The 24867-nt window shown below is 44.8% G+C and overlaps 1 protein-coding gene across 4 annotated transcripts in view; it reads right to left on the reverse strand.

The window, feature by feature from the left end:
* Nucleotides 1-9891: 9891 nt before the first annotated feature.
* The window catches only part of mogat2 (monoacylglycerol O-acyltransferase 2), a 34896-nt gene continuing 19920 nt past the window's right edge, over nucleotides 9892-24867 (reverse strand). For all 4 annotated transcript variants that reach the window (XM_070555656.1, XM_070555655.1, XM_015960164.3 and 1 more), the window contains 4 exons: nucleotides 11038-11242; nucleotides 10764-10938; nucleotides 10465-10664; nucleotides 9892-10353 (listed from right to left, as the gene is read on the reverse strand). In XM_070555656.1, the coding sequence (XP_070411757.1) occupies nucleotides 10199-10353; nucleotides 10465-10664; nucleotides 10764-10938; nucleotides 11038-11242 (735 nt within the window). In that variant the 3' untranslated portion in view covers nucleotides 9892-10198. The remainder of the gene's footprint in view (nucleotides 10354-10464; nucleotides 10665-10763; nucleotides 10939-11037; nucleotides 11243-24867) is intronic.

Genomic DNA, 24867 nt, shown 5'->3' on the forward strand with positions numbered 1-24867 from the left:
CTTTTGGATACAAATTGATGCCACAGTCCTTGACACGAAGCTACTGTTGAGAAATACGTCAGAAATACGGTCATGTGCTTTTACAGCACAGTTCGTGTTTCTGTAAGTGCAGCCTTGGCTGCTCTCACCTATTTTTATATAATTGTTCATTCCACCTGTGTTAACAGCTCAGGTTCATGACACCATCTTATAAAATGTCATGTAAAGCTTTGCGTTTATACTGAAGATCTAAGGTATCTGAATAATCCAACTCATACAGACGAGTCCACCAGGAGGATTGAGTCATTCCACTCAGAAACATCAGAGTCGTGACCAAAAATATGAAAGTCAAAGTTCAGACTGTCCCATCGTTCAGGTTTCTGATAAGAAACCTTTATTGTGTTGTTTGGATCTGATTAAGCAGCAGATTACATGCATTCCTGTTGCTGGACTGAAACCTCAGGACCGAATAGATCCCTTCTGCTTGTTTCCAATAACACCAGAGCCGGAACTCTACTTCTGTTGTCTTCGTTAGGAGAAAAACAAGATAAGATGTGTAGACGTGAACTCTGGGAGTCCTCCTGTACTTTGAACAGTGTCTTGAGACAAACATCAATGATGTTGGAATTCTAATCTATTTCAAACTTGAAAGACTCCCAGTCATCATCTGAAAGTCTTTTTATCACACTTTCATCTGTGAACTAATTATTAGTTCGCCCGTGTGAATGAATGAATCACCATAAAAAACAGAGAATGTGCTCCCCTGACAAATCTCCTCTTTTGCATCATTTTCCTGCTGTATTTTTCTCCCAGTCAGCATTTCTAAAGCCACACACACACACACACACACACACACACACACACACACACACACGTACACACACACACACACACACATACACACACACAGACACACACACACACACACACAGACACACACACACACACACGCACACAATTACACTCACACACGCATGCATTTACACACACACACACACACACACACACACGCGCACACACACACACACACACACACGCACACTCGCATGCACGCGCACACGTGCGCACAGACACATTTTTCCTAGACTGTGTTGTAAGGGGGGCATCGTCCAACCTCACAGACGTTTTATGTGGAAACATCAGAGCAATGTCATTTAAAGGTTTCCTGCCAAAGTTCATCATTTAGAAACCGGATCCCAAAATAAACTCTGAACATCTGAAAAAGCGAAATGGCACTATCTCTCTTACAGGTCAAAGAGTTTAAAAATCAAATGTTCTAATGTCCATGTTCAGAAGACTCAGCACCACTTGAGTGAAACAAACTAATCAGAGCACTGCTGAGAGCGGAGAACACATAATCTGTTTCTGATGTTTAACCCTCTCAGGCTGAAAAGAAGTTTTGATAAAAGGATGAACAACTAAGTCCTTCAGGGTACTTCTGAGTTAAAAAACGTCTGCATCCAGAGGGTTTAAAAGTCTAGTTATCATTACATGTTTACACATTTGCATGTGTAGAGGGTAAATTTAATGACCGCAGTTACGACCAGGTCGGTCCAGAGTCGTCTCCCGGATCACAACAGATAGATGAAATAAAAAATCAATGATGAACAAGAGTCTGCTTCTAGACCTGCAGAAAGAGAAAAACAACACACAACAATACAACAGGAGCAAGCTATCACTGCATCAACCTGAGGAGGAAACATAAAATCAACATTGTTTTAATGAACAACCACGTGATAATAAATCACAGTGCATTTAGTGCCAACCACAGCCTTAAGATATGTGTTGAAAATGCCCAAGTCCATACTTATGAGAGCACCATGTGAGCGCCTGTGTGTGTACACGCGCTTGTTTATGTAAGGCTTCTCTAAAGGAGCGTCCAATAGAGAGTATGAGGGGCCACAGATCTGCCCCCCAAAGATGTGTAGGAGATGGAGGGATCTCCAAGTCCAAGAGATCCAGGAGCTGCCCCAGAGTACAGGGACCCCAGGGAGACTGTAACCAGAAAAGCCCCAGCCCCCTCTCGGGAGGCGCAGAGGATTACCCTGGGGGGCCACAACTAGCAGCCGGCAGAGTCCCGGGAGATATCAGCGGCAAATCAAATCAAATCAAAGATACTTTATTAATCCCAGAGGGAAATAAGAGTTTCAGTACACACAATTCAGAGACCAGACATACATGGGCAAAGACACATGACAAGAATTTGTCACTGTGGTCATTCGCAACCCTGAGTCGCGCTACCTTAATAGAGATAAGAGGGGTTACATGAGGATTGGTTCAAGTGGAGGGAAAAAAAGGCACTTCAGAGTTACCCTCCCACCAGGAGGGCAGCTTTGCTCTGCAAAAAAACTCCTCAAACATATATGCAACAGACTTCAGACAACACAAGTGTCCACTAGGGGTTGTACAAACTAGTCGACTAGTCGATTTCACGGCTCTGTAGTGACTTTTTATGCCTGTCATCAACTAGTCGCTGTCACGTGATAATGACTGACAAGATGCAGTCCTCGGAAAAGACAGCAGGTGATGAGCCCCTGCGCGTCTGGATCGAGGCGGAGGCGACGCGCTGTGCGGTACTGACACCGGCGGTAAAACGGACATTTAACCAAACTGTGACCTTTTCCCTCTTGCAATTTAACCTTCCCCTCACCCCCATCCTAATCTTAACCAGTTTGCGCATGCAAAGCTCTGATCGTTGACGTGCGCTCCAGACATTGCGTCCTGAGCACCGCCAAATCAGGTGTCACCACCTCAAAAACAAATTAAACACGCGATCGTTCATGTCGGCTCATTTCCTTTCATGTTTTCTGTCTGTTATTTGTGTCTGATGCGCTTTGCTGCTGCGGAGCGAGGCGCATCAGCTGTTGTCCTCTGGTGACGCACCCCAAAGATCCCACTATCTCCGCCCCGCTCCAGCACGAACTCCGCAGTAAAAACTGTCCCGTTGTAGTCGGCCGGCGAGCAGCGGCACTCCACTGTTTTTGCGGTCGGTAGATCTTTTAGAACTGCAGTTCAAAGGTAACTCATGAGGTGAATATATATGAACCCAGGTAGCAGTTTTTCTTTAGGGATTGAGAGGAGATGCAGGAAGATAATAAACAGGCAGGACAGAAAAATAGTCAAATAAAAACAAGTTAGTTTTTGTACCTGGTGGTTGCAACAAACAGACACCACTGAAGGTAATCAGAAGTGAGGAACAGAAAATGAAATAATTATTTTAATGTTTAGAGCAGCAGGAAAGGCTGCAGGCGCATCAGTGAGTTTGCGGCCGCTGCGCAGGGGGAGGGGGGAGAGGACTGAAGTAGGATGCAGAAACTACCGTTGTTAAAAGAGATGTGTTAACTTAGCAAATGTGGGCGCAATTTTAATTGTCAAAAACTCCAGCGAACCTACCGACCCCCCCCCGCCGCTTCCGGCGTATGACGTCATCAACGACTAGTCGAAGTCGACTCGACTTTCATTACTTGACTGTCGACTTTTAAAAAAATAAAGTCGTGCAGGCCCTAGTGTCCACTAGGTGGGGTGGTGGGTTGGGACTATCCCTACTTCAGTTCCTGCAGCCACGATAGAAGCAGCGCATGTCACCTCAGTGTGGATAGGGGGAGGAGCATTGAGGGTTGCAGTGACCCTGGAACGTTTCAGCGGCCTTCCCGCTGTCCCGCCCAGGCTGGGAAAGGAGACAGTGTTGAGTTGCCATAGCGACGGCACATTCCACATATCTTCTGAGGGGGGAGTTTTCATTGGAGCCTTGCTGGCTCGTGCCAGATTCCGATTAGAATTTTTTTTGGGGCCAGACAGAAATAATTTCCTCTCTTTCTTACAGTTTGTTGGTCCTCAACCTCTCAAAATCCCAATAATGGACATTAATCTATCCCAATCCGTGCTGATTCGTCCACTCTCTCCTTGATGGCATCCATCTTTTGTGCCAAAGAATGAATCTCCGCCAAGGTCCCAAGCTTACGATTCATCTTGACAATTATTTTAGTCTGTGAATTCACAGCGCGGTGCAAACCATCTCTGAGCTCCGGGATCAGGCCAATATTCCTCGACAGCTCGTTAATTTTCCGGTAAGCCAGGTAGCCTCCAAGGCCAATGAGCAGGAAATCTGACACCAACACCACGAATATCTACACGTCTTCAGAGTCCTCCACAGACAGCTGAGATAGACAGATCAAGTTCCACTGTTTCCAGGAGTCTATGATGTGTCCAACTGGGTCTGTCCCGGCGGGGCATCCGGGAGCCCCTTCTCCTGTTCTCATCGTTGAAAATTTTTTTATCAATCGCGTTGAGAGACCAGCTGACGAGATCCATTTAAGTGAATTTCAGTTTCCAGTTTCCAGAAAAATGCAGTAGCAGTCGTGCACCCAGCACACACTTGTATAGCGTCTCTCAGAGTAAGGACTCAAAAGCGCTTTACACTACAGTGCATCATTCGTCCATTCACACACACATTCACACACTGATGGTGATGAGCTATGATGCAGCCACAGCAGCCCTGGGGTGCACTGACAGAGGCGAGGCTGCCGAGCACAGGCGCCACCGGTCCCTCCGACCACCACCAGCAAAGTTTGTGCTCGCTATCTGTAGCTCAAGTTCATCCATTTTGTGGCTGATTGATCTCGCGCTGGATGGGAGAAGGCTCGGGAGGGCTGGCCGATGAGGTTGTTTCGTAGCTTAACATCAGCCCCAGGCCTGCAGCTTCTCTTTTGTTGTCGCTCCCGTTGCTGCCTCCGGCGCACTCTTGGCGGGCATAGCATCCACTGCGATCCGGGGGCTCTCGCTATGTCCTTCGGGATGTTGTGTGAGCGCTGATATTTGCGAGAAACAGCCACCCTGTAGCTAAAACTGACGTCGATTAGGTTCTGTCGGCTGTAGTGGATGTCTGTGGTGCAAAAAGTTCCAAATAGACAGTAAAGATAAAGAAAACAAGCACCAAGCAGGAGAGCTGAGAGCCGCTGCACCAGAGCGCTTCGCCATCTTGTTTCAATGCGCTTTACAACTCAATCAGTCATTCACCCATTCACACGCTGGTGGGGATGAGCTATGATGTAGCCACAGCTGCCCCGGGGGCACACTGACAGAGGCGAGTCTGCCATACACTGTCGCCACCGGTCCCTCCAACCACCACCAGCAGGCAGGGGGGTTTAAGTGTCTTGCCCAAGGACAAAACAACAGGAACAAACTGAGCAGGGCTTGAACCTGCAACCTTCCGATCACGGGTCGAGCACCCTCATCCATTGGGCACACGCAGCCAAGTTTTCTGTACACCCTGGCATCGGGAGGGCAGTTGCCCTCATCTGCAGGTACATTGTATAGTGAGAGCCACCAGAAGTACCTGCAGAAGAGGGCAACTGCCCTCCCGATGCCAGGGTGTACAGAAAACTTGGCTGTGTGTGCCCAATGGATGAGAGGTCCCTGAACACTGGTTTGCACAAACAAACAGTTTGGGGGGCCGTTGCCCGGACCAGGGTCATGCTTGAGAGCCTCCATGACTTGGCGATAGATGCACCAAGCAACAGCGCCGACCACACAGGAGGGGGGATTGTTGTTGGGTTCTCATCATTGTCCAAGGAGAACTGCCAGGACAGGGCATCAGGTTTAGTGTTCTTACTGCCGGGTCTGTAGGAAATCGCAAAGTTGAATCTCGAAACAAAAAAGGAACCATCGATACTGCTTCGGATTCAGCCTCTTAGCCTCCCTTAGGTAAGACAAATTCTTGTGATCCGTTCATACGACTATTGGATGTTCTGCCCCCTCCAGCCAATGTCTTCACTCCTCAAATGCTAGCTTCACTGCCAAGAGTTCACAGTCCCCCACATCACAGTTACACTCGACAGGAGTGAGATGCTGAGAGAAGAAAGCACATGGGTGCAAACGATGATCTGTGGGGGAGACTTGTGAAAGAATTGCACCCACCCCTGTGTCGGGGGCATCTACCTCCAGGGTGAACGGCTGGGTGGGTTCAGGTCTGGTTAGTACAGGAGCCTTCTCATTTAACTCCTGGAAGGCCTGGTCAGGTCTAGGTGACCATATGAAAGGCAGGCCATAGTAGACAGGGAGAAACCTATTAATGCAGTCTCCAAGACCCGAGTTAACTAATGACTGAAAAACTGCTGGGGCATTTGTCAGGCCAAAGGGCATCACCAAGTACTCAAATTGGTCTAATGGGGTATTAACCCTTTAAGGCCGGCAGGAGCGCCAGCGCTCCCTTTTGCATATCTGTGTTCAAATGCTTGTCAAACCGAAACTATATAAGGTAGAGCAAAATTGGTTTGCACATTAAACTGGCGGAGTTTCACTTAAATCTCACACACTAATCGTGTCCCGGATTGCTGCGTATTTCTGCTAATGAGTTTGCCAAAAACAACCAAAATGCTCAAACAAGAAAAGCAGACGCTGTGTCGTTCTGATCTGCAGCTCACAGGCTTCACACGCTACAATAAACGTTATCACGTTGTCAACGTGAACTGTCACTTGACTATCACTCACCCAATCACCTGCTTTCATCATTTCCCTGTGAATTGTAGTTCTTTGTAGTCCCAGCCTTTCAGCTTTTTCTTGTGCTTTTTCGCCATAATACGTTTAGACAAACAAATCCTACATACATCACACACCCACTACAAACTCCAGACATACTCACACACCACTACAAACTCCCGACACACTCACACACACCACTACGAACGTTTTGATGACTCACGGACCCGCAAAATGGCACATCCTCCCTCCTCGAAGTGGTTGATGCCATTGCAGCGCCGGTTGATGTTTAAGTTTCACTTTCAGTTTCCTCGGGTTTATATTCATGAAATATTCTTTATTATTGTTATTAATATTAGTGAGAGAAAAGGAAAACTATACTACAGAAAAATGAGAAGGGGCAATGAGAAGCTGCAGTGTCTTTATTACATACTTGATGGAGTTCATGGTACTCTGGCGGCACATTGGGCAGGTCTGGATTCGGGAACGGGCTCCGTGCCTCGGCCCATTCCAGTGCCTTGCCTCGAAGTAACACTTGGAAAAGAGTGCTGTTTAAACTGGTGATGATTCAGGGAGAGCAGGTTAAACATGTGGAGTTTTAAATATTTGGGGACACAGATAGATGCTCATCTGTCCTTTCAACAGCACTCAGGTTCCATTTACAATAAAGCCCCCCCCCCCCCCCCCCCCCCCCCCAGTGCCTCCATCGCATCAGGAAATGAAGGGATTTTAATGTCAGGAAAAACATCTTAACTCTGGTCCACCAGTCAATCATATAATCCATTTTAACGTTAAGCATCACATCTTGGTACAACTTTCTCACCTGTAAGCACAAAAATAAACTCCAACGGATCACACATCAAGCAGGCTAGATAACGGGTTCACTACAAACCCCCTTTCCCTTCTGCACGAGCGCTCTGTGATCAAGAAAGCCACACTGATCCCAGAGGAAATTGGAGTTCTTTAGTAATCTGAATCAAACACTGATGGGGTTGCCTTCCTCATCTTCTAGAGGTGGTGGTTCTGCCTGCTGTGTGTGCACCGTCTTCAGTTCCTTCTGCTCAATTCTCCGGTAAGATGGAGCATACCCCTCAGTGAACATGCAGCTTCTTGGTGTCCTCTGGATCATGAAGGTGACGTCCACTGAACCAGAATGAGACATTTACAGTTTTTGTTTCTGTTTCTGCAGGATCATTGAGTGGATCAGAGAGACACCGAGTCACTGCCAAGACTCTGTCTGAAGTAGTGAAGATATGTTTGATCAGCTGTGTACCACAATCTAAACAGAGCTGGCTTTCATTAGAGTCTGCAGCTTGTTAGGAGAGGCTGGGACTGGTTGTCTTATCAACAAGTGGTTCATCCGCTGGTTACCATGGCAACATCCTCACTTCTGTCTGACAGAGATTTGAGTCGCCGTGCTGCTAGTTCTGATTGTCCCACCAGACGTTCTGTCTGCCACCCTCCATCCTCAGCAGAGCATCCTCTCTGCTGCTGGGTGTCAGTCACAGGCAGGAGGAGGTTTCTGCTCTAATTCCATTTTTGGTTCATTTTTAAACACAGATAAGGTTTTTCTTCAGTTTGCTGACGTTTCGTTTGCAGCTGCAAACATCCTCAGAGCTGACGCTGATGGTGGCGTCACTCACTCAGCGTCAGCTCTGAGGATGTTGGCAGCCGCAAACGAAACGTCAGCAAAGTGAAGAAAAACCTTATCTGTGTTTAAAAAAGAACCAACAATGGAATTAGGAGACAAGCACAGCAAGAACGTGCAAAAGATGTTTCTGATCTTCTGTAGAAACTCACAGCAACAAGCAGAAGAGCTACTCTCTATTTTGGGCTTTTTGTCATTCTAACTCTTTTCCCCCTAGAAGTTTGGTTGACTGTGATCATGAGAGACAACGAAACACATCTGGACCCACATCAGAACTTACAAGTAAACTGGATCACAGGGCTATTCCAGGCCTGGAGGTTCGGTGTCAGTACCGCGTCAGCTCAGGGTCCTGCGCCTGCTGATGACATCACATTGCAGCAAATCCACTTGGCTTTCACACTTAAGTTTTGGAGACATCAGCAGTTTTTTTTAATAAATTCTTGTTTGTCAACACCTAAATGTTTTTTATAATTGTAATTTGTTGTTAAAACCAAATTATCTTTGTTTTGTGAAAAATGCGAAACTACATAAAACCAACATCTGACTGTTAAAAACACAACAGTTCTTCTATGTGAAGCCACATCTGTTTGTATTAATGTGGAATGCATCTGTATATTCCTTAGTTGTTATGTAAATACATTCATTCATTAATTCATTCAAAATGTTGCTTGGTATCATTTCAATAAAGTTTTTATATTTTATTTTGCCCCATTCCATCACAATCAAGAGCTGTTGAGGGTCACCGTTTGATCCCTCTGCTTTTATTTTAAATTTCCTCTGGGAATTCTAGCACATTTTCTCTGAAAAGTGTTGATGTTTGGACGACAGGAATACAACCGCAAATTCATTCTGACCAATGAAAATCATCATTGCCAACGTGCAAACGTAACTTTTACGAACGTGGTATCGTAACCTCCGTAAGTCTTACGTTCAGGTTAACATCTACTGTGACGTAATTTGCAGATGCAGGACCCTGAGCAGATCTGGCGCAGACACGATATCCTCCACTTTTTAGTTTTACCTGCTTCAACACACCTGAGTCAGTCAGCAGGTCAGAGGTTGAAAAGAGGAAATGAAAACCAAAGAAACACAAACCTACAATACCCATGAGGCATCATAATGCTAACGTGAAACAGGGTGTGATAGAGTGTGTGTGCGCGTGCACACACACAAGGCAGCTTTTGTAGCACATGTCACACACACACACAGACGCATGCACGCACGCATGCATACACACACACAGACACATGCACGCACACACACGAATGCATACACATACACACACACACAAACAGATGCACACACGTACGCACACACACGCGTGCGCACACACAAGGCAGCTTTTGTAGCACATGTCACACACACAGACGCATGCACGCACGCATGCATACACACACACACACAGACACATGCATGCACACACACGCATGCATACACATACACACACACACACACACACACACACACAGATGCACACATGTACGCACACACGCGCGCGCACACACACAAGGCAGCTTTTGTAGTACATGTCACACACACACACACATATGCACACACACACACGCATGCATGCGCACACACACACACACACACACACACACACACACACACACACACACACACACACACACACACACACACACACACACACACACACACACACAGAGGCATTTCAATGTGCTTTCCATTAGGAAGAAAACAAGAACATTAAAATCAACGTGACAAAAAATACAATTTAAAAATGAAAAATAAACAAGTTAAAGTTAACGGTGAGCAAACACAGTGCAGAAGGTGCAGCATCAGAACATTTATTCAAAGGCTGATGAATACATGAAAAGCTTCTAGAGTCGGGTAACTGACTCCATCTGTGAGCTGCATAGTAGCTAAAAGCAGCTTCACCCTGTTTGGTTCTGACCCGGTTCTACCAGCTGATACACAGGAAGGAGATCCGACATGTGTTCTGGCCCCATGTCGTTGAGTAATTTATAAACTAGTAGAAGTAGAAGAACACAGACAAACATTAGGACGTGTTAGTGTACAGGCAGGAACATGGTTTCCACTGATAAATAGACCTTTCTGCTTCCAGAGTGGGGCTCAGATGAAGTTTAGGTGCGTGTCTTTGTCCACGCCATAGTTGCCTTTGTGCTCCTCAAACAAGTTGCTGAGCTCTTCCATGTACAGCTGGTGGACGGCATCGAGTTCCTCAGCTGTTGGCTTCATGTTCTTCTCCACCCGGATGGGCCGGCCGACTGCAGAGAGATGACAAGATGCAGGACAGTGTGTTGAAGAGCGGGGTTACATGATGCTGTCAGAGGTTTAAACCTAAAACGTACTTGAAACGGACCTGACTGCCGACTCACCTACTGTATGGATGGGTCGTCTGTAGGGGAGGAGACCAAAGGAGTACTGGAAAATGCCACGTGCATGGAACAGAGGCAGAGACACACCCATGATGCTTTGCAGTCGCTCCTGTGTCCACCTCAGCCAGGTTCCTCTGGGGTTCTCCACCTGATCGTAAACTTCATTCTCTCCAAAGGAGAAGACCGGCACCAGGTGTGTCCTGAAACAGGTTCAGACCAAGCAGAAATCTGGTTGATGAGCCTCATCCCCGTGTTCTACTTCCCTTCCTAACTCCAGATTTCCCCCATGACCTGCTTACCCGTGCTCCATAGCCATTTTGATGAAGCCTTTCTTTTTGGCCAAGAGCACATTGAAGGTACCAGGGTGAGCATCGAGGGCCTCTGGGGCCCCCCCGACAGCGATCACGATGGCAGTGCCACAGCGCCTTGTGCGGAGTGGATAACTGGCACTTTCTTTATCAGATGGGATCAGACCTGCAAATGAGGTGAAGAGAAGGAGTCACAGGTCCGTCCTGATGTCAGAACAAACAGTTGGGGTGTGGGTGACTAGATCTGAATGTGTCGGACCCGCACCAGCACACATGATGTAGTCCCTGAAGAACGGGGCTCTGAACCACAGAGGCAGCATGAGCAGGTAGCAGCTGAGGCCTGGAAACATCTCTCTGAAGCCTGTAGCATAGGTGCAGAAGTTAGTGAAGGCCCCCGCCACCAGCACGCCGTGAGGGTGGAAGCCCAGGATGTAGTTGTGTCTGGGGTCCAGGTCCGCCGTCTTCACCAGCTGAAGCAACAACAACATTGATGTTTATGCTTTGACGTACAGGAAAAGAGACCTGAAATACACAAAAACATTGTTGCCGCTGCCAATGGATCATTATCACCAGAGAAACAAAACACACACCTCCCTGATCCTCTCATTAAATCTCATTTATCAGCAGAACCAAGAGCCTCGTGGTAACCGTCCTGCGTTCCTTACAATGACAGAACGTTCGTGCGGACGGTCTGAATCCTGATTTATGAAACATGCGGCGGCCTCTCGTACCCACGTTGTTCCGCACTCATCTGATGATAAATCCCACCTGTGTGTACGAGGTGCTCGTGACTGTTCACCGTTGTTTACATACAGAAACGCCCTGAATTAACCATATTTGGTCACACCACATCTTCAGCTCATGAGGGAATTCCTGCGTTCTTCACGGGAAAAAGTAAAAAAAACGTTTACGGAAAAACTGAGGCACTGAGGGTGGTCAGGGGGTTCTCGTAGTTGTCCCTAGTTGAATATGGACCAGAATCTGATTAGTGCGGTTTGTCTGTTGCTCCCTAGAGGGTTCTAAAAAACAGCATACCTCCAGAAGGATCTCTTCCAGGAATCAGATCAATGCACAGACAACGCGTTCCCTCCAGAGAGCACGCTCTCCCGATCTTCCAACAACAGATATGCCATGCTACAATGTCAGATTCCTGTTGGTCACAGGTGTCTTTTGCTGGTTTTAGCAGCAGTTGTGTGATACAGTTGTCTGCCCACCAAGTCCATGATTTTCCCCTTTTCAGTGACGCACCCACTGACAAGCCGACTCTGATCATTGGCAGCTCCACAGTCAGAAACGTGGCATTAGAGACTCCAGCAACCATAGTTAAATGTTTACCTGGGGCCAAAGCGGGCGACATTACATCTTACCTGAAACTGCTGGCTAAGGATAAGTGTAAAAACAGCAAGATTGTTATTCACGCTGGCGGTAACGACACCCGGTTACGCTAATCAGAGGTCACTAAAATGAATATTTCTTCGGTGTGCAAGTTTGCCAAAACAATGTCGGACTCCGTAATTTTTTCTGGCCCCCTGCCTGATCGGACCAGCGACGACATGTTTAGCCACATGCTGTCCTTCAACCGCTGGTTGTCTAGGTGGTGTCCTGAAAACAACATGGGCTACATTGTAGCTCATTATTGTTAGGGCGTGAATGTGTGGATGACTGTTATGAAGCACCTTGGGGGGTTGTAGAACCCTAAGAAGTCGCTATACAAATTCAGGCCGTTTACCATTTTAAATCATCATATTGCTCAGAGTACAGGGCAAGGAGGAGGAGTAGCAACCATTAGTCATTCAGACCTATTAATATAGGTATAAATCATAAATCAGGCCAGCAAAATAATCAGAACACCTCAGCTACCTCTGAATGGGTGATACGTGCGCTGTGTGGTGTCACAGAGGACACGTCCCAGCCCCTGAACCACCTCTGTTGCCATCAGGATTAGGTAACCCTAACCCTACACCTCAGACTTCACCTACAACACCAGCAGCTGTCACCTCCAGAAGTTCTCTGATGACTCGGCCATTGTCAGCTGTGTGTCTGAGGGGAATGACCTGTAGTACAGGTCAGTCATCATGGACTTTGTAGACTGGTGTGAGCGTTACCACCTTCACTTAAACACCAGTAGGACAAAGGAAATGGTGACTGACTTCCAGAGAAACACCTCCTCACTCACCAGTAAACATCCAGGGAGCAGACATGGAGGTGGTGGATACATTTAAGTACCTGGGTGTTCACCTAAACAGGAAACTGAACTGGTCCAACAACACAGGTGTTCTGTATAAGAAGGGCCAAAGCCGCCTCCACCTCCTGAGGAAGCTGAGGTCTATCTCCAGCGGTCAACGCCTAAGGGCAATTTGGACAGACCAATTAACCTAACAGTCATGATTTTTTTGGGACTCATTCATAACTTGTCTTTTATAATCATTAGTTTAGGGAAATAGAAATAAATTCATTTTTATGAAATAAACTTGATTCTGTCTGAATTAATACGAAGTGTGTTTATGGTCCCTGATGAGAAAAACAAACGTAAACAGGGTAGCTTAAACATTCAAAGATCAACCAGGTTGATATTTCATATTTATCTGGAATCATCACATCTTGTTGATCGTTTGTAGATGTAGCCAATTGTCAACGCTACAGTAGAACCCCAAGTTTATTTGTGGTTTTCCACGGTGGAAGGTTACAATACTAGACTACTGCCTATGTGTACATACATGTACCTTTGTTGTTATTTATCTTCAAATTACCAGAGACCCACGGTTGTAATATTACAACATCAGATTTAAGTCTACAAAAATAAACCTTCCCCATTTTTTTCTTTTTAAAACCACGTTTACATTGCTAATAGGTCCTATTGTTCAGTTCTGCAACACTATTGGCTGTTAAAATGTGTAAATAGGCCCGTTTATCTGGCCTCCTAGAACAACATGTGAAAGGTTAAAAAAAGATTTTGCAGTTGTTTTCTAAATTTGGGTTTCTGGGGGTTAAGTGTTGCTGCTCCTATAATGAGTGAATTTCCCCACTGTGGGATCAATAAAGTCTATTCTATTCTATTCTATTCTATTCTATTCTATTCTATAAAAAGCACAACTAAACCAGAATGAGAGACATGTCCTCAGACTGGATCCACCGCTCTATCCTGCATGGAGGTTAGGGTTCTGGTTGCTGCACAGAACATGTTTTGTTTCTGCCAGAGTGTATGGTGTATGGTTGTAGTTGTTTAAACATGTCATGGACTTCCCAGCCAGACCTTCAGCAGTGTAGCGGCGTCTGTGTTCAAGTAGTTTGTTGTGCAGCTGATGACCCCGGCTCAGAGTTCATCACTGGCTCAGGCTCCTCTGATAGTCCCCCATCAACATCACGTGTAATCATCTAACGTAAATCTTTTTGGATCAACAAGCTCACTTTTAAACGTTAACTGGGTTCCTAAATAAAAGAAATCTAAAATGCATTGCAGGCTATCACCTCCTTCTTTTCTGATCCTGAAAAGAAACAGGAGATCATGTTAGAGAGCCTGATTAGTCATCTTCACTCTGAGGTAGAAATGATAAGGACTGTGGATCTATGGAATGAATGGAATAGACCCTTTATTGTCTTCGTATGTCTGGTTAGTCTCCTCACATTTTGGGCTAGATAAATGCACAACATTTAAAAAGCAATTATCAGTTCATACTGGTTAAAAGTTAGCATGTCTACCTTTAGATGAGACTGATTGCCCAGGTCAAAAAGTTCTTTATCCTGTTTGTTCTGCTGCGAACAGTCAGGTTGGTTAATGTTGCCCCCTTTGAACGAACTGCCAGACGATACGTTCTTCTTCGTACTTTTGCAACTTTTATTATCAGAAAAATGCCCCTGGTTCAAGCATCAAGCATCCATTTTTTTTCAATGGCCTCGTCCAACCTTTCTTCTTCTTCTCTTAAAGGACTAGTACAACATTTTCTTTTCTGTTTAACACCAGTAAGCATTATGGATAACATTTTAACTGGTAACATCATAGATTAACTAATATATATATCCTGAGACCTATATTGTTCAACCCTTAATGAAATAAACAGACTATATGGAACATATTCCAGTGTGCTACATTAACAGTAATTAGTTATAGTTACAAATGGCGTTTTCAATCTGGAATGTTAATTTCTACTAGGAATTATAGAATTATAGATGTCTATGGGGCTGGATGGTGGTGCAGTTGTTAGCACTGTTGCTTCACAGCAAGAAGGTTGCAGGTTTGAAACCTGGCTGCAGCTTTTCTGTGTGGAGTTGTATGTTCTCCCCACGCATGCATGGGTTTCCTCCGGATACTCCGGTTTCCCCCACAGATCACAACATGCCTTATAGGTAAACTGTTGTATGTTGTGTTGGATAAATCTCCTGCCAAATAAATAAACAAAACACATCTGAAGCACATATTTGGTCTGCCTAAAAGGCCACTGTCTGTTTTTTTGGGATTGTGAGATTTCTCAAACCAAATGCCTACAAGTGCAGTTGTTATTATCGGACAGTAAAATAATCACAAAGCAGTCTGACGTATCTAACTTGTTGCAGGGAAGGTTGCGTTGACAAAGATATACTTTTCAGCTGGCTGGGGAGTGCCAGGTTTGCTGTTTTCAGAAATGGCCGGGCCGTGACACATTTTCTGTTAATAAACAGCACCCCCCCTCATTCTTCCTGGTCCCAGAGCCAATCATATTTGAGCCTACCAAGTTGCCTAGTCTGCAACACCACCGCTGCATTTGTTATTCGCCTCCACTGTCCACTGTCGGCCACAGCCTCCAGCCATGGGGAGCCTCTCTCCCCTCTGGTAAGTTGCAAGAGTGGAGAGAAGTGAAGCACGCACACGGAGCAGTACAGGAGGATTTTCTTGTACCTAAGAAGCCTCCGTACTTTCCACTGAAGGACAACAGGAAAACTAAAACCAAGCTAAGCAATGGAAACTGGTGGCCGGGCTCTCCCTTAGAGATAGGAAGAGAGAAAAAAAAAGAGATAGGAAGAGAAGCTTGGTCATCCGGGAGGGGCTCGGAGTAGATTAACTCCTCCTCCACATCGAGAGGAGCCAGTTGAGGTAGCTCAGGCATCTGGTAAGGATGTCTCCTGGACGCCTCCCTGGTGAGGTTTTCCAGGCACGTCCAACTGGAAGGAGGCATAAAGGTAGACCCAGGACACGGTGGAGGGACTATGTCTCTCACCTGGCCTGGGAATGCCTTGGGATTCCCCTGGAGGAGCTGGCCCAAGTGGCTGGGAAGAGGGAAGTCTGGGCCTCTCGACTTGGGCTACTGCCCCCGCAACCCAACTCCTTGTTGGATCGTCCCCTTTGCCTCTGACTCCTGCTTTTGGCCTCTCCCTTGCTGGTTGTCTGCTGCTCTCTGCTCCACTGGATTATTGCCGACGCCCTGCCTCATTCCCAACATCCCCAGGTCCTTTTCCCCTTTTTCTCCTAAAATAAAACTCTTAATATGCCTCTCTGTGTTGGTGTTGTAATGTCCGGAAATGGTCAGTTTTCACCTATGTATTGACCTACATGCCCCTGGTCATCTGCAGACATACGTCCCATCCTCTAAGGTGGATTTTACACTCTAGATTCCTAAAAGCCCAGAAGGATACTGCAACCTTGTTGACATTTCAGGAGAACACGTTGTCAGCTTGTGTTCCCAAACAAAACCTTCTTTGATAACACCGCAGGAGTGCCCACTCTCTGAATAAAGTGAACGTTTTCATGAAATGAAATTAACAAATGTTGTATGATAATAATAATGTTATGATTAATCTGTGCTTAAATCAATAAGGTTGATTGATCTGTGCTTGAATTACTGAAAGTATGAAATGAATTATTACATTGAATGAGTTATACATATGGTAATCAGTAATGTTTGACATGACAAGGCAATCGTCACCCTCACTCAGACACAAGGACAAATTAAATTTAAGTTAGACTCATGACACATAGATATTTCTTTACCCCAGATCAGAGCATCCGGTATCTCAAAAAGGCGTGATATCTGAGGTTGTCTTGGTAATATCCCTTAACATGACATGCTCCGATTGGCCAAGTAAAACATAATATGAGAATATTAAAACTGAATCACTCAGGTGATTCAGCAGTCGCATTCCAGCGTTCCATCAGTTCTGGAGAACGCTACGGAACGGCCGTCCGGAGCGAAGCCTCTTTTGGCTTGAGCAATTTTGGTAGGCTGCCAAACCCCTGCCAAAAGGTTCCTACTGCTGACACAGCAAACGGTTCCTGCAGAACAAAGCTGATATTGTTCCGACTCCCTAAGAGTCCGTCTAGATGCCACAGTTTCATCCATCTGTTGTGACCCGAAAAACTTCTCTGGACTGGAGAGTCGGTGCTACTGTATTCTACAAACCTCGGTGCCAGAGGTCATCCAACCTCTCTGACCTTCAGATCCATGAAGAGGGTCATCCAAAGGGTGAGGTAGACACATAGATTGCGTCTGATGCCTTTTTTGATAAGAATCAACTTCATAGCTCAATGCAAACCAAATTCTTCCCTTTTTACACCCAGAACTCAGTTCTTCTAGATACGAAAGTTCTGATAACATCACATTCACATATAGTCACCATACATCACATTCCATTCACCTAGATCCATCCATCACAGTAATATTAGTTAAGTTGTCATGTTTTTAATTGTTTGGAAAATAAATTCTTACTTTTTATAAACCTGACTCTCTTCTTGAATCAAGACGACGTGTTCCACAATCCCTGAATAAACAAAGAATCCTAGAATCTTTTGGCTAAACATCCAAAGACCAAGCAGGTTGATGTTCCATATTTATATAGAGTTTCACAGCGTATTGGTCATAGGTAAAGGTAATATATTAAGCTTTTAAAGCACTGTATTCACCACCTCTTACAGTGTGTTTACGGGTCTGCCAGTCCAGTCGTTACAGAATAATCTGGCCAACATGGACCCAATTCTAACCCAAGAGTGGCGCTTGGAAGTTGAAACCGCCATCTCAAGACTCGAAAGTAAATTTGAGGAGGTCGCTCCCTGACGCTGCTACAAGCTGACCCCAAACCGGTCCTGACTTCCACTTCTGGAGCATCGCCTGCCGCCCTGGTTCAGTTTCGAGTGTCTCCAGTTGATGAACTATGACTAGTCCCACCAGAGGTCTTCAAGGGTGAACCAAAGAATTGTCGTCCTTTTATAACTCAATGTGAGATACACATTGAACGTCAAACATCATCTGTTCCCACTGAACGATCTCGAGTAGCTTATGTCATCTCACTATTATTGGGCCAAGCAAAAGTCTGGGGAACAGCAGATTGGTCCGGGACCTCTGCCATCTGCTATAGTTATAAGGATTTTTCTGATGAACTGCTTCGGGAGTTTCACCCCGTGTTACCCAGCAGAGAATCCACCTGGAGACTATTAACATCAAGACAAGGGACCAGGAAGGTTACGGAGTACACAATCGATTTTCATGCCATGGCCGCTGACAGTGATTGGAATGATGCTGCTCTCATGGATATGTTCTACCAAGATACCTCTGACAGAATAAAGGACGAAATTGCCACCTGCTATTCCCTGGGACCCTGGAGGGGCTAGAGGACCTTGCCACCCGTGTTGATCTCAGGTTGATGGAACACAGGAGAGAGACCCAGGGGAGGTTCTCACACATCTACTGTTTCCCTGGTTTATGACCAACCAGTCCCAGAAAACGCACCTCATGTGAGTACACCAAGAACTTCTAGCCTTTCCACTGAGGAAGATATGCAAATCGGCAGAACAAGACTTTCTGCAGAGGAAAAAGGAGAAGGAAGACATTATTTCAGGTGCCTCAGTAGCACGTGGAAGACCCACCAGCAACCACAACAAGTTAAGTTCCTCTCAACGGGCCAGTAGGGCTGTGATATACTGTTTTACCTTGCGTTGGCGCAGGCAGCGCCTTTGTTCAAATACTTGCTACACTGCACGGCACTGCATGTAGTACTGGAGTGTTCAAGTAGGGGAACACTAGACTACTCAGGCCAGACAATGGTTCATAAAACCAGTTTAGGTTTAATAGATCTAGTTTATATTAACAACAACTCTGAGGGGTGAAGTTTTTTGTAATTCTTCCGTTTAGGTGTAATTAAATGCTTAACATTATGAATAATTAGATTTGATTGACAGGTAGAATGAGCATCAGAGCTACATCAGAGCTAGGGTGGGCTCTGATCACAGCAATCTGAGGCTCTGCTTGTATTTTAACATTACAGCTCCACAGCTGACCAACACAAATACAGCCTCGCACGGAAGCCAGGCGGCCACTCGGGTCAGCTGTCCGGCAGCTTCATCTAACTTTGGGGGATAGCTCAACTAGCTAGCACCCACATTGGTTAATTTGTTCCCACCCTCAAAGCCCCACCTCTTTACCCATTTTTGGATTGTCTGGGCATGACAAGACATGTGACATGGACAAAATGGCGGTGGTGGGAACCTCCCATTTTGATTCATTTAGAGAAAATTAGATAAATGGGCATTGCTATGTGCAACAAGGTCTATATCTATGGCTCGTCTTCATCATTATGTAAGTCACCAACTAGGCTCCGCCTTCTCACTAACGTGCAATGGTGGCAGGTGAATTAAGGATTGATGCATATGTAAGGTAGTTCTGCCCACACATTTAATTGTGTTGCTTCATTCTGTTAAATTGTCCCAAGTGGAACCTGACATCAAACGTGACCAATCAGAACACTGTTATGATCATTAACCCTTTATAGGGCACTTATTAAAGTAGTTTAATTTTTAAAATGTTCAGCCCCAGAAAGTTATTGTAGTCCATAACTAAAGCGTATTTCTGTTGTTACAATTTTCAAACAACTTTATTTTCATGGAGAAAATCTGAGAAAATGAAGCGATCAAATATAGACGTAAGCCACATTGGTAAAAGAAATCCCAAAATAAAATTACATAAACAAGTTAAATAAACATTATTTTTCAACAGTATAGATAATTATAAGACACTTTAGAATAATCTAGCTAATTTTAGAACATTATATCACTGTTCAAAAATATAGATTATGTCACAACAATATAGCATATTTTCATAAAAACAGATTAATGTGGAATATTTTTGAAAAGTTATTGAACATTATATACCATTTCTGATCAGATATATATATTAGAATATTTTTTATTTAAGGATCTGCCTCAATGTCATTTTCCTCTTGTTTATCATCACTGATGAGGAGATTGGTTGGTGCAAGAACTGTCGTCCTCCATTTCTCAGAGAAATCTTAGTTTAAAATTGCAAAATAAATTCAATAGTATAACTGTTATTATTATGGTTACCATGAACATTAAGATTATGTCTAAAAACAACTGAATTTACCTAGAAATATTCAGAATTTCTTTTCCTTGTTCAGGACATCTGTACAAGTATGGCAAATTTGATTTTCATGCAAAGATTCCACCGACTTCATTGAGTTTAACATTTACACTCATATATCTTCATTTCACATGACTAGTCAACCTGGTGATGTGATAGTTTCATGAACCTACCGTTGTTAGTTTTAGAGATTGGACTGTAAACACGAGAGGAGACCGAGCAATTTTCTGGCTCTGCAAACACAACAACGTTTGGCCCATCATAGCTCCGTGTGATTGGTGGAATGGTGCTATGGCTCAAACCGTGACCCGTTTGATCTCTGATGATTGTTTGGGTGAAATCCCGTAATTCTAAGAGTCTGTGAAAGGGCACACCGACATCATTCAGGATATTCAATTCACTTCAATTCAAGTTTATTTGTAAAGCGCCAAATCACGACAGGAGTCGTCTGAAGGACCTTCACACAGTAAAACATTCCAATACAGGTCAGTTCATTAAAGTGAGAGTCAAGGCCTGGGTGGAGTCGTATTTCATCCACACTTCCTGTTAGGAAAACGCTTCTGAAAGAGGCGTCGCCTGGCAGACCGAGAGAGTGGCACTGAGGCAGTGGTAGACCGCACCCGCCTCTAGCCCCCCCGCGTGTGCTGTCGGAGTTTCTCAATCTAAAAACGAGTTGTTAACGAGCCCATGTCTTACTTTCTCTTCTCCTGATTTATGTCATAAATCTCGAAAACAAATACAGTCCTACACATCTTATGTAACAGCTTCTGCCAGCTGTTCAGAGTGATGTAAGTTATAGAAATCACTTTAAACACTTTGTTGTAATGTTCACTAGGAGAAAATACCTCAGGCTGTGGGCAGAATGTGTCATTAGTAAAGTGTGTCACCATCTTCTCTGCTCTGGGCTCTCAACTGAGAGAACACACCAGTTGGAGCGCTCTCTAGCTGAGCCAATGCTGCTGCAATTAGAGATGGTGGGAGCACACTAACCAATGCAACTAATTAGGTTCCCTGTCTCTGTCCTCCCATCCATGGGCTCTTTGTTAAAGGTAATCAGGCTTAAAGTCAGATGATGCTAGATGTGAGTCAAAAACCAGAGGATGTCAGGAAGTTCTCCTCTTCAGGGGCTTAAAGTTAATCTCTTCATCTCTCCCAGAGTGAAAAACAACTTAACAAACATTTAGAGTCCCAGAGTGTTGATTCTTCAGTTTTTTCTTTATAAAAACCCTTTTAAGATTTATCGTCATTTCCTTTTGCGAAGTTCCAAAGGGAACAATGACATCAGGAACCAACTCCATCACTTATTCATTTCAGATCTCTATTGTTGACTCACTCTCTACAGTTTAAATCAGCAGGGCCAGAACATGGCACCAGCTCTGACCCAGGAGTAACAACCATGTTCATCAGGAGCGGGGTCAACAAACATTGAAAATGGATAAAATCTCTGAGTTAGTTTCACTTTTACTTCAGTTAAAGGGACATTCCACCCAAAATAGAAATTTTGTCTGTTGACATTTATTTTATCCAGCCCAGTCGTTCTCCTGACCCGGCTGTACTCATAAAACACAGTAAGTGAATGGATCCATTTAGCATTGTGACTAAAAAGGTCTTTAAAATCACTCAGTAATGATCCTAATTCTGCTTGGTGATCTATATAATCAGACTGACTGCAAGTGAAAGCAATTAGTAACATAAAGGGATCACAGGCGCCATTTTAGACTTGGGACTACTTTATGACACAGCACAGCTGTAAGCCTCCGCTCAAAGGTGCACAGCAGCCCCAAAGACTCCTGCTGACCATGGACACATATGCACATGTTGTTAAAAAATCAGCATAAGACATATAAGACACGTGTGTTTGTTTTATGCCGGTTCGCTAACAACGTGGGCATCTGAGTTTGCAGTCAGCAGGTGTCTTCGGGGCAGCCCGCTGGGTCGCGGGCCCCTGTGTTCAGAGCTCGGCCAGGTCAGGGGTGGGTGGCTGCAGTCGGGCCTGGGAGTAATTCTCCGCATCTGGAGGGGGGTTGGGGTTTCTCCGGCAGCTGTCTCCCCGGGGCTCCTACGCTTCGGGGAGACCCATGGATCTCCAGGGCTTGGAATTCCTCCATCTACCACACATGTTTTGGGGCAGGTCTGTGGCCCCTCACACTCACTATTGGACACTCCTATAGAGAAACCTTACAAGAGGTGGTCCTTCAAGACTGTTGGAAAACCATTGCAGTTGACTACCTCTTGAAGCTCATCAAGAGAATGTCATGGTCTGCCTCAATCAGCAGGAGAGGAGACCTGGCAGTCAGCTGTTTGTGTTGCAGGTGGGCGTGGCAACGAGCTCCAGCTGATCCTGATCCTGCTAATCAGAGGGCCAGGGGATTTAAGGAGTGGTGTGACACTACTCCAGTGCAGGGTAGCTTCTAGCCCAGTATATCTCCTGAAATTCCTGCAAACCTGTCCTATGAAATCCTGTGTGTTCTTGTTCCAGTATCTCGCCTCGAATCCTCTAACCACGCCTGGAGTTGTATTCCACGTCCCGCCGTTCAGAATCCTCTGGCCTCCACTCTCCATCGCTCGCCTGCCTGCCAACCTACACCCTGGACTCATACAACCATCTCCTGGCCACCTCCTCTTCAGTCATCGGTCCTCTCGCCTCTCAACTGATCTTCACCCTGTCCACCACCGCTAAGCCCTGCTCTATAACTAAGAACAATTCTACCCAGAAATAGATTATTCTCTGGTTCCGGCACAAGTTTCACGATTGTTTATTCTTTCGTTTTAGATTCCAGGCCCGTCCTGTTCCTGCCTTGCTGCAGCAGCGCCTTTAGTTTTCCTTATCCTCAGTTAATAAATCATTTTACTATTTTTCTTACCAGTTTTTTTTAGTGTGGTTCTTCATGTCCTGGGTTAAACAGCTTGCCCACAACATGACAGAGAATGCTTAGAGTGGTAAGCATCAGTCAGAGCAAAGGGTGAAGAAAATAGAACATAAAACATGTTTTCAGTTATTTCACCTTTTTTGGTTAAGTACATAACTCCTCATGTGTTCATTCATTGTGTTGATGCCTTCAGTGAGAACTACCAGTGTAAACGGTCCTGAAGATAAAGACAACACATTGAATGAGAAGGTGTGTCCAAAAGTTTACTGTACAAGTGCATGTTAAAAGGGAGTTTTCCTCTCCACTGTCGCTAAATGCTTGCTTAGTATGACGATTGCTGTAAAGACTCTGACACTAGTCAGTGACTCGATGCAACCTGCTGGGTTCCTTATATAGTAAACTTTTTACTGATTGGCTTAATGAACTGACCTGTGTTGGGATGTTTACTGTGTGAAGGTCCTTGAGATGACTCCGGTCCTGATTTGGTGCTTTATAAATAAACTTCAGTGTCTGATACAGAGCTTTAATTGTCTCAGTTCTGGGCGGGGTGGCCAGTGCCCCCCTGGCTCCAACCCTGGCCAGAAGTCCAATCACTTGCCTTGTAGAAACGGCTCTGCGTGCCGGCCGGATCTACTGAGAACTCTCATCACACAGGTACCGTAGGCCTGCACACTGGCGTTGGATGGGTTAAGATTAATTTGACAAGTAATCAAACATCACTAAATTCAACCAGATTATTCCTATAAGCCCAGTCTTCACATTCTTTTCTAAGACTCCTAATAACATCTAACATCAGTTTCATTAAAGTTTGGTTCTTGTCTCAGTTGATTTTACCTTGTATAATCATTTATCTGCAGTTATGCTGTATAATCTTTAGTCCTCCTTTAGTCTGCTGCCCCCGCGACCCGGACCCGGATAAGCGGAGGAAGACGAAGACGAAGACGAATCTTTAGTCATAGAAATGTAGAAATAAATAGTTATAAACTATTTTTTGCTTCTGTGTGACATATTGGTGAGTGCTGGTTCCCTGGCTCCCCAAATGACCTCTTTCCAGAGTCAATCAGATATTAAAGGTTCAATGTTAATGATTTGTAATTTTATGGAACATTATTCCTTGTTGACTACCTTTCATGTTTTATTGACAGTTTATTAATTGTCACCACGTAAAAAACATTACATGACATTATTTCTGCAAAAAATTAAATGAATGCATTTTGTACTTCATAAAGCCAGATGTTGTTTGGCAGCTTCTCTTCAGCTAATCCTTCTCATGACATTGGCCTGCTGGTCTCTGTCTTATCAGTAGTCCAAAGTCTCACCAAGCAACAGGTTTCATAAATATTCCTGAAATGTCCAACAGCTGACAACAACTGCTGCCTCATATACCTCACTGTCTTTATTAAGTAAAAAAGAATGAAGTACAGGGATGATGGAGATTACAATTCCTGGATTATTCTTCCTTTAACTTGGTATTACACTCCTTGTGTGTGACCACCAGAGACACAACAGGCTGCAGAGAATGTCCTCAGGCTGGACAGAAAGGACGAGACTGAAATGTCTTTAAAACGTCTCCTGGTGAAAATAGTTAACTGGTTCATAAAAGAGTCTGAAGCTCTAGACCCAAAAACGTCCCCAGGGAACACAAAATAAAAAATGCAAAATCTCAAAAGTTCGTTACTGAGCCACACGTTTAAAAGTAGAATCAGTGGTGATTTCAGACCCGTTTTTTCCATTTTATAATACAAAACGTGAAATTCAAAAACAGTTTCTTTTTGTTTTGTTTTCTAATCAAATGATAAACTCAAGCAACGCCTGTTGCCCTCTTGTGGTCAATCCCTAGACCATGTAAAGGATCTCATTTGCATGACCTCATCTCAATGGAAA

Source organism: Nothobranchius furzeri, chromosome 10, assembly GCF_043380555.1.
Source record: "Nothobranchius furzeri strain GRZ-AD chromosome 10, NfurGRZ-RIMD1, whole genome shotgun sequence".
NCBI lineage: Eukaryota > Metazoa > Chordata > Actinopteri > Cyprinodontiformes > Nothobranchiidae > Nothobranchius > Nothobranchius furzeri.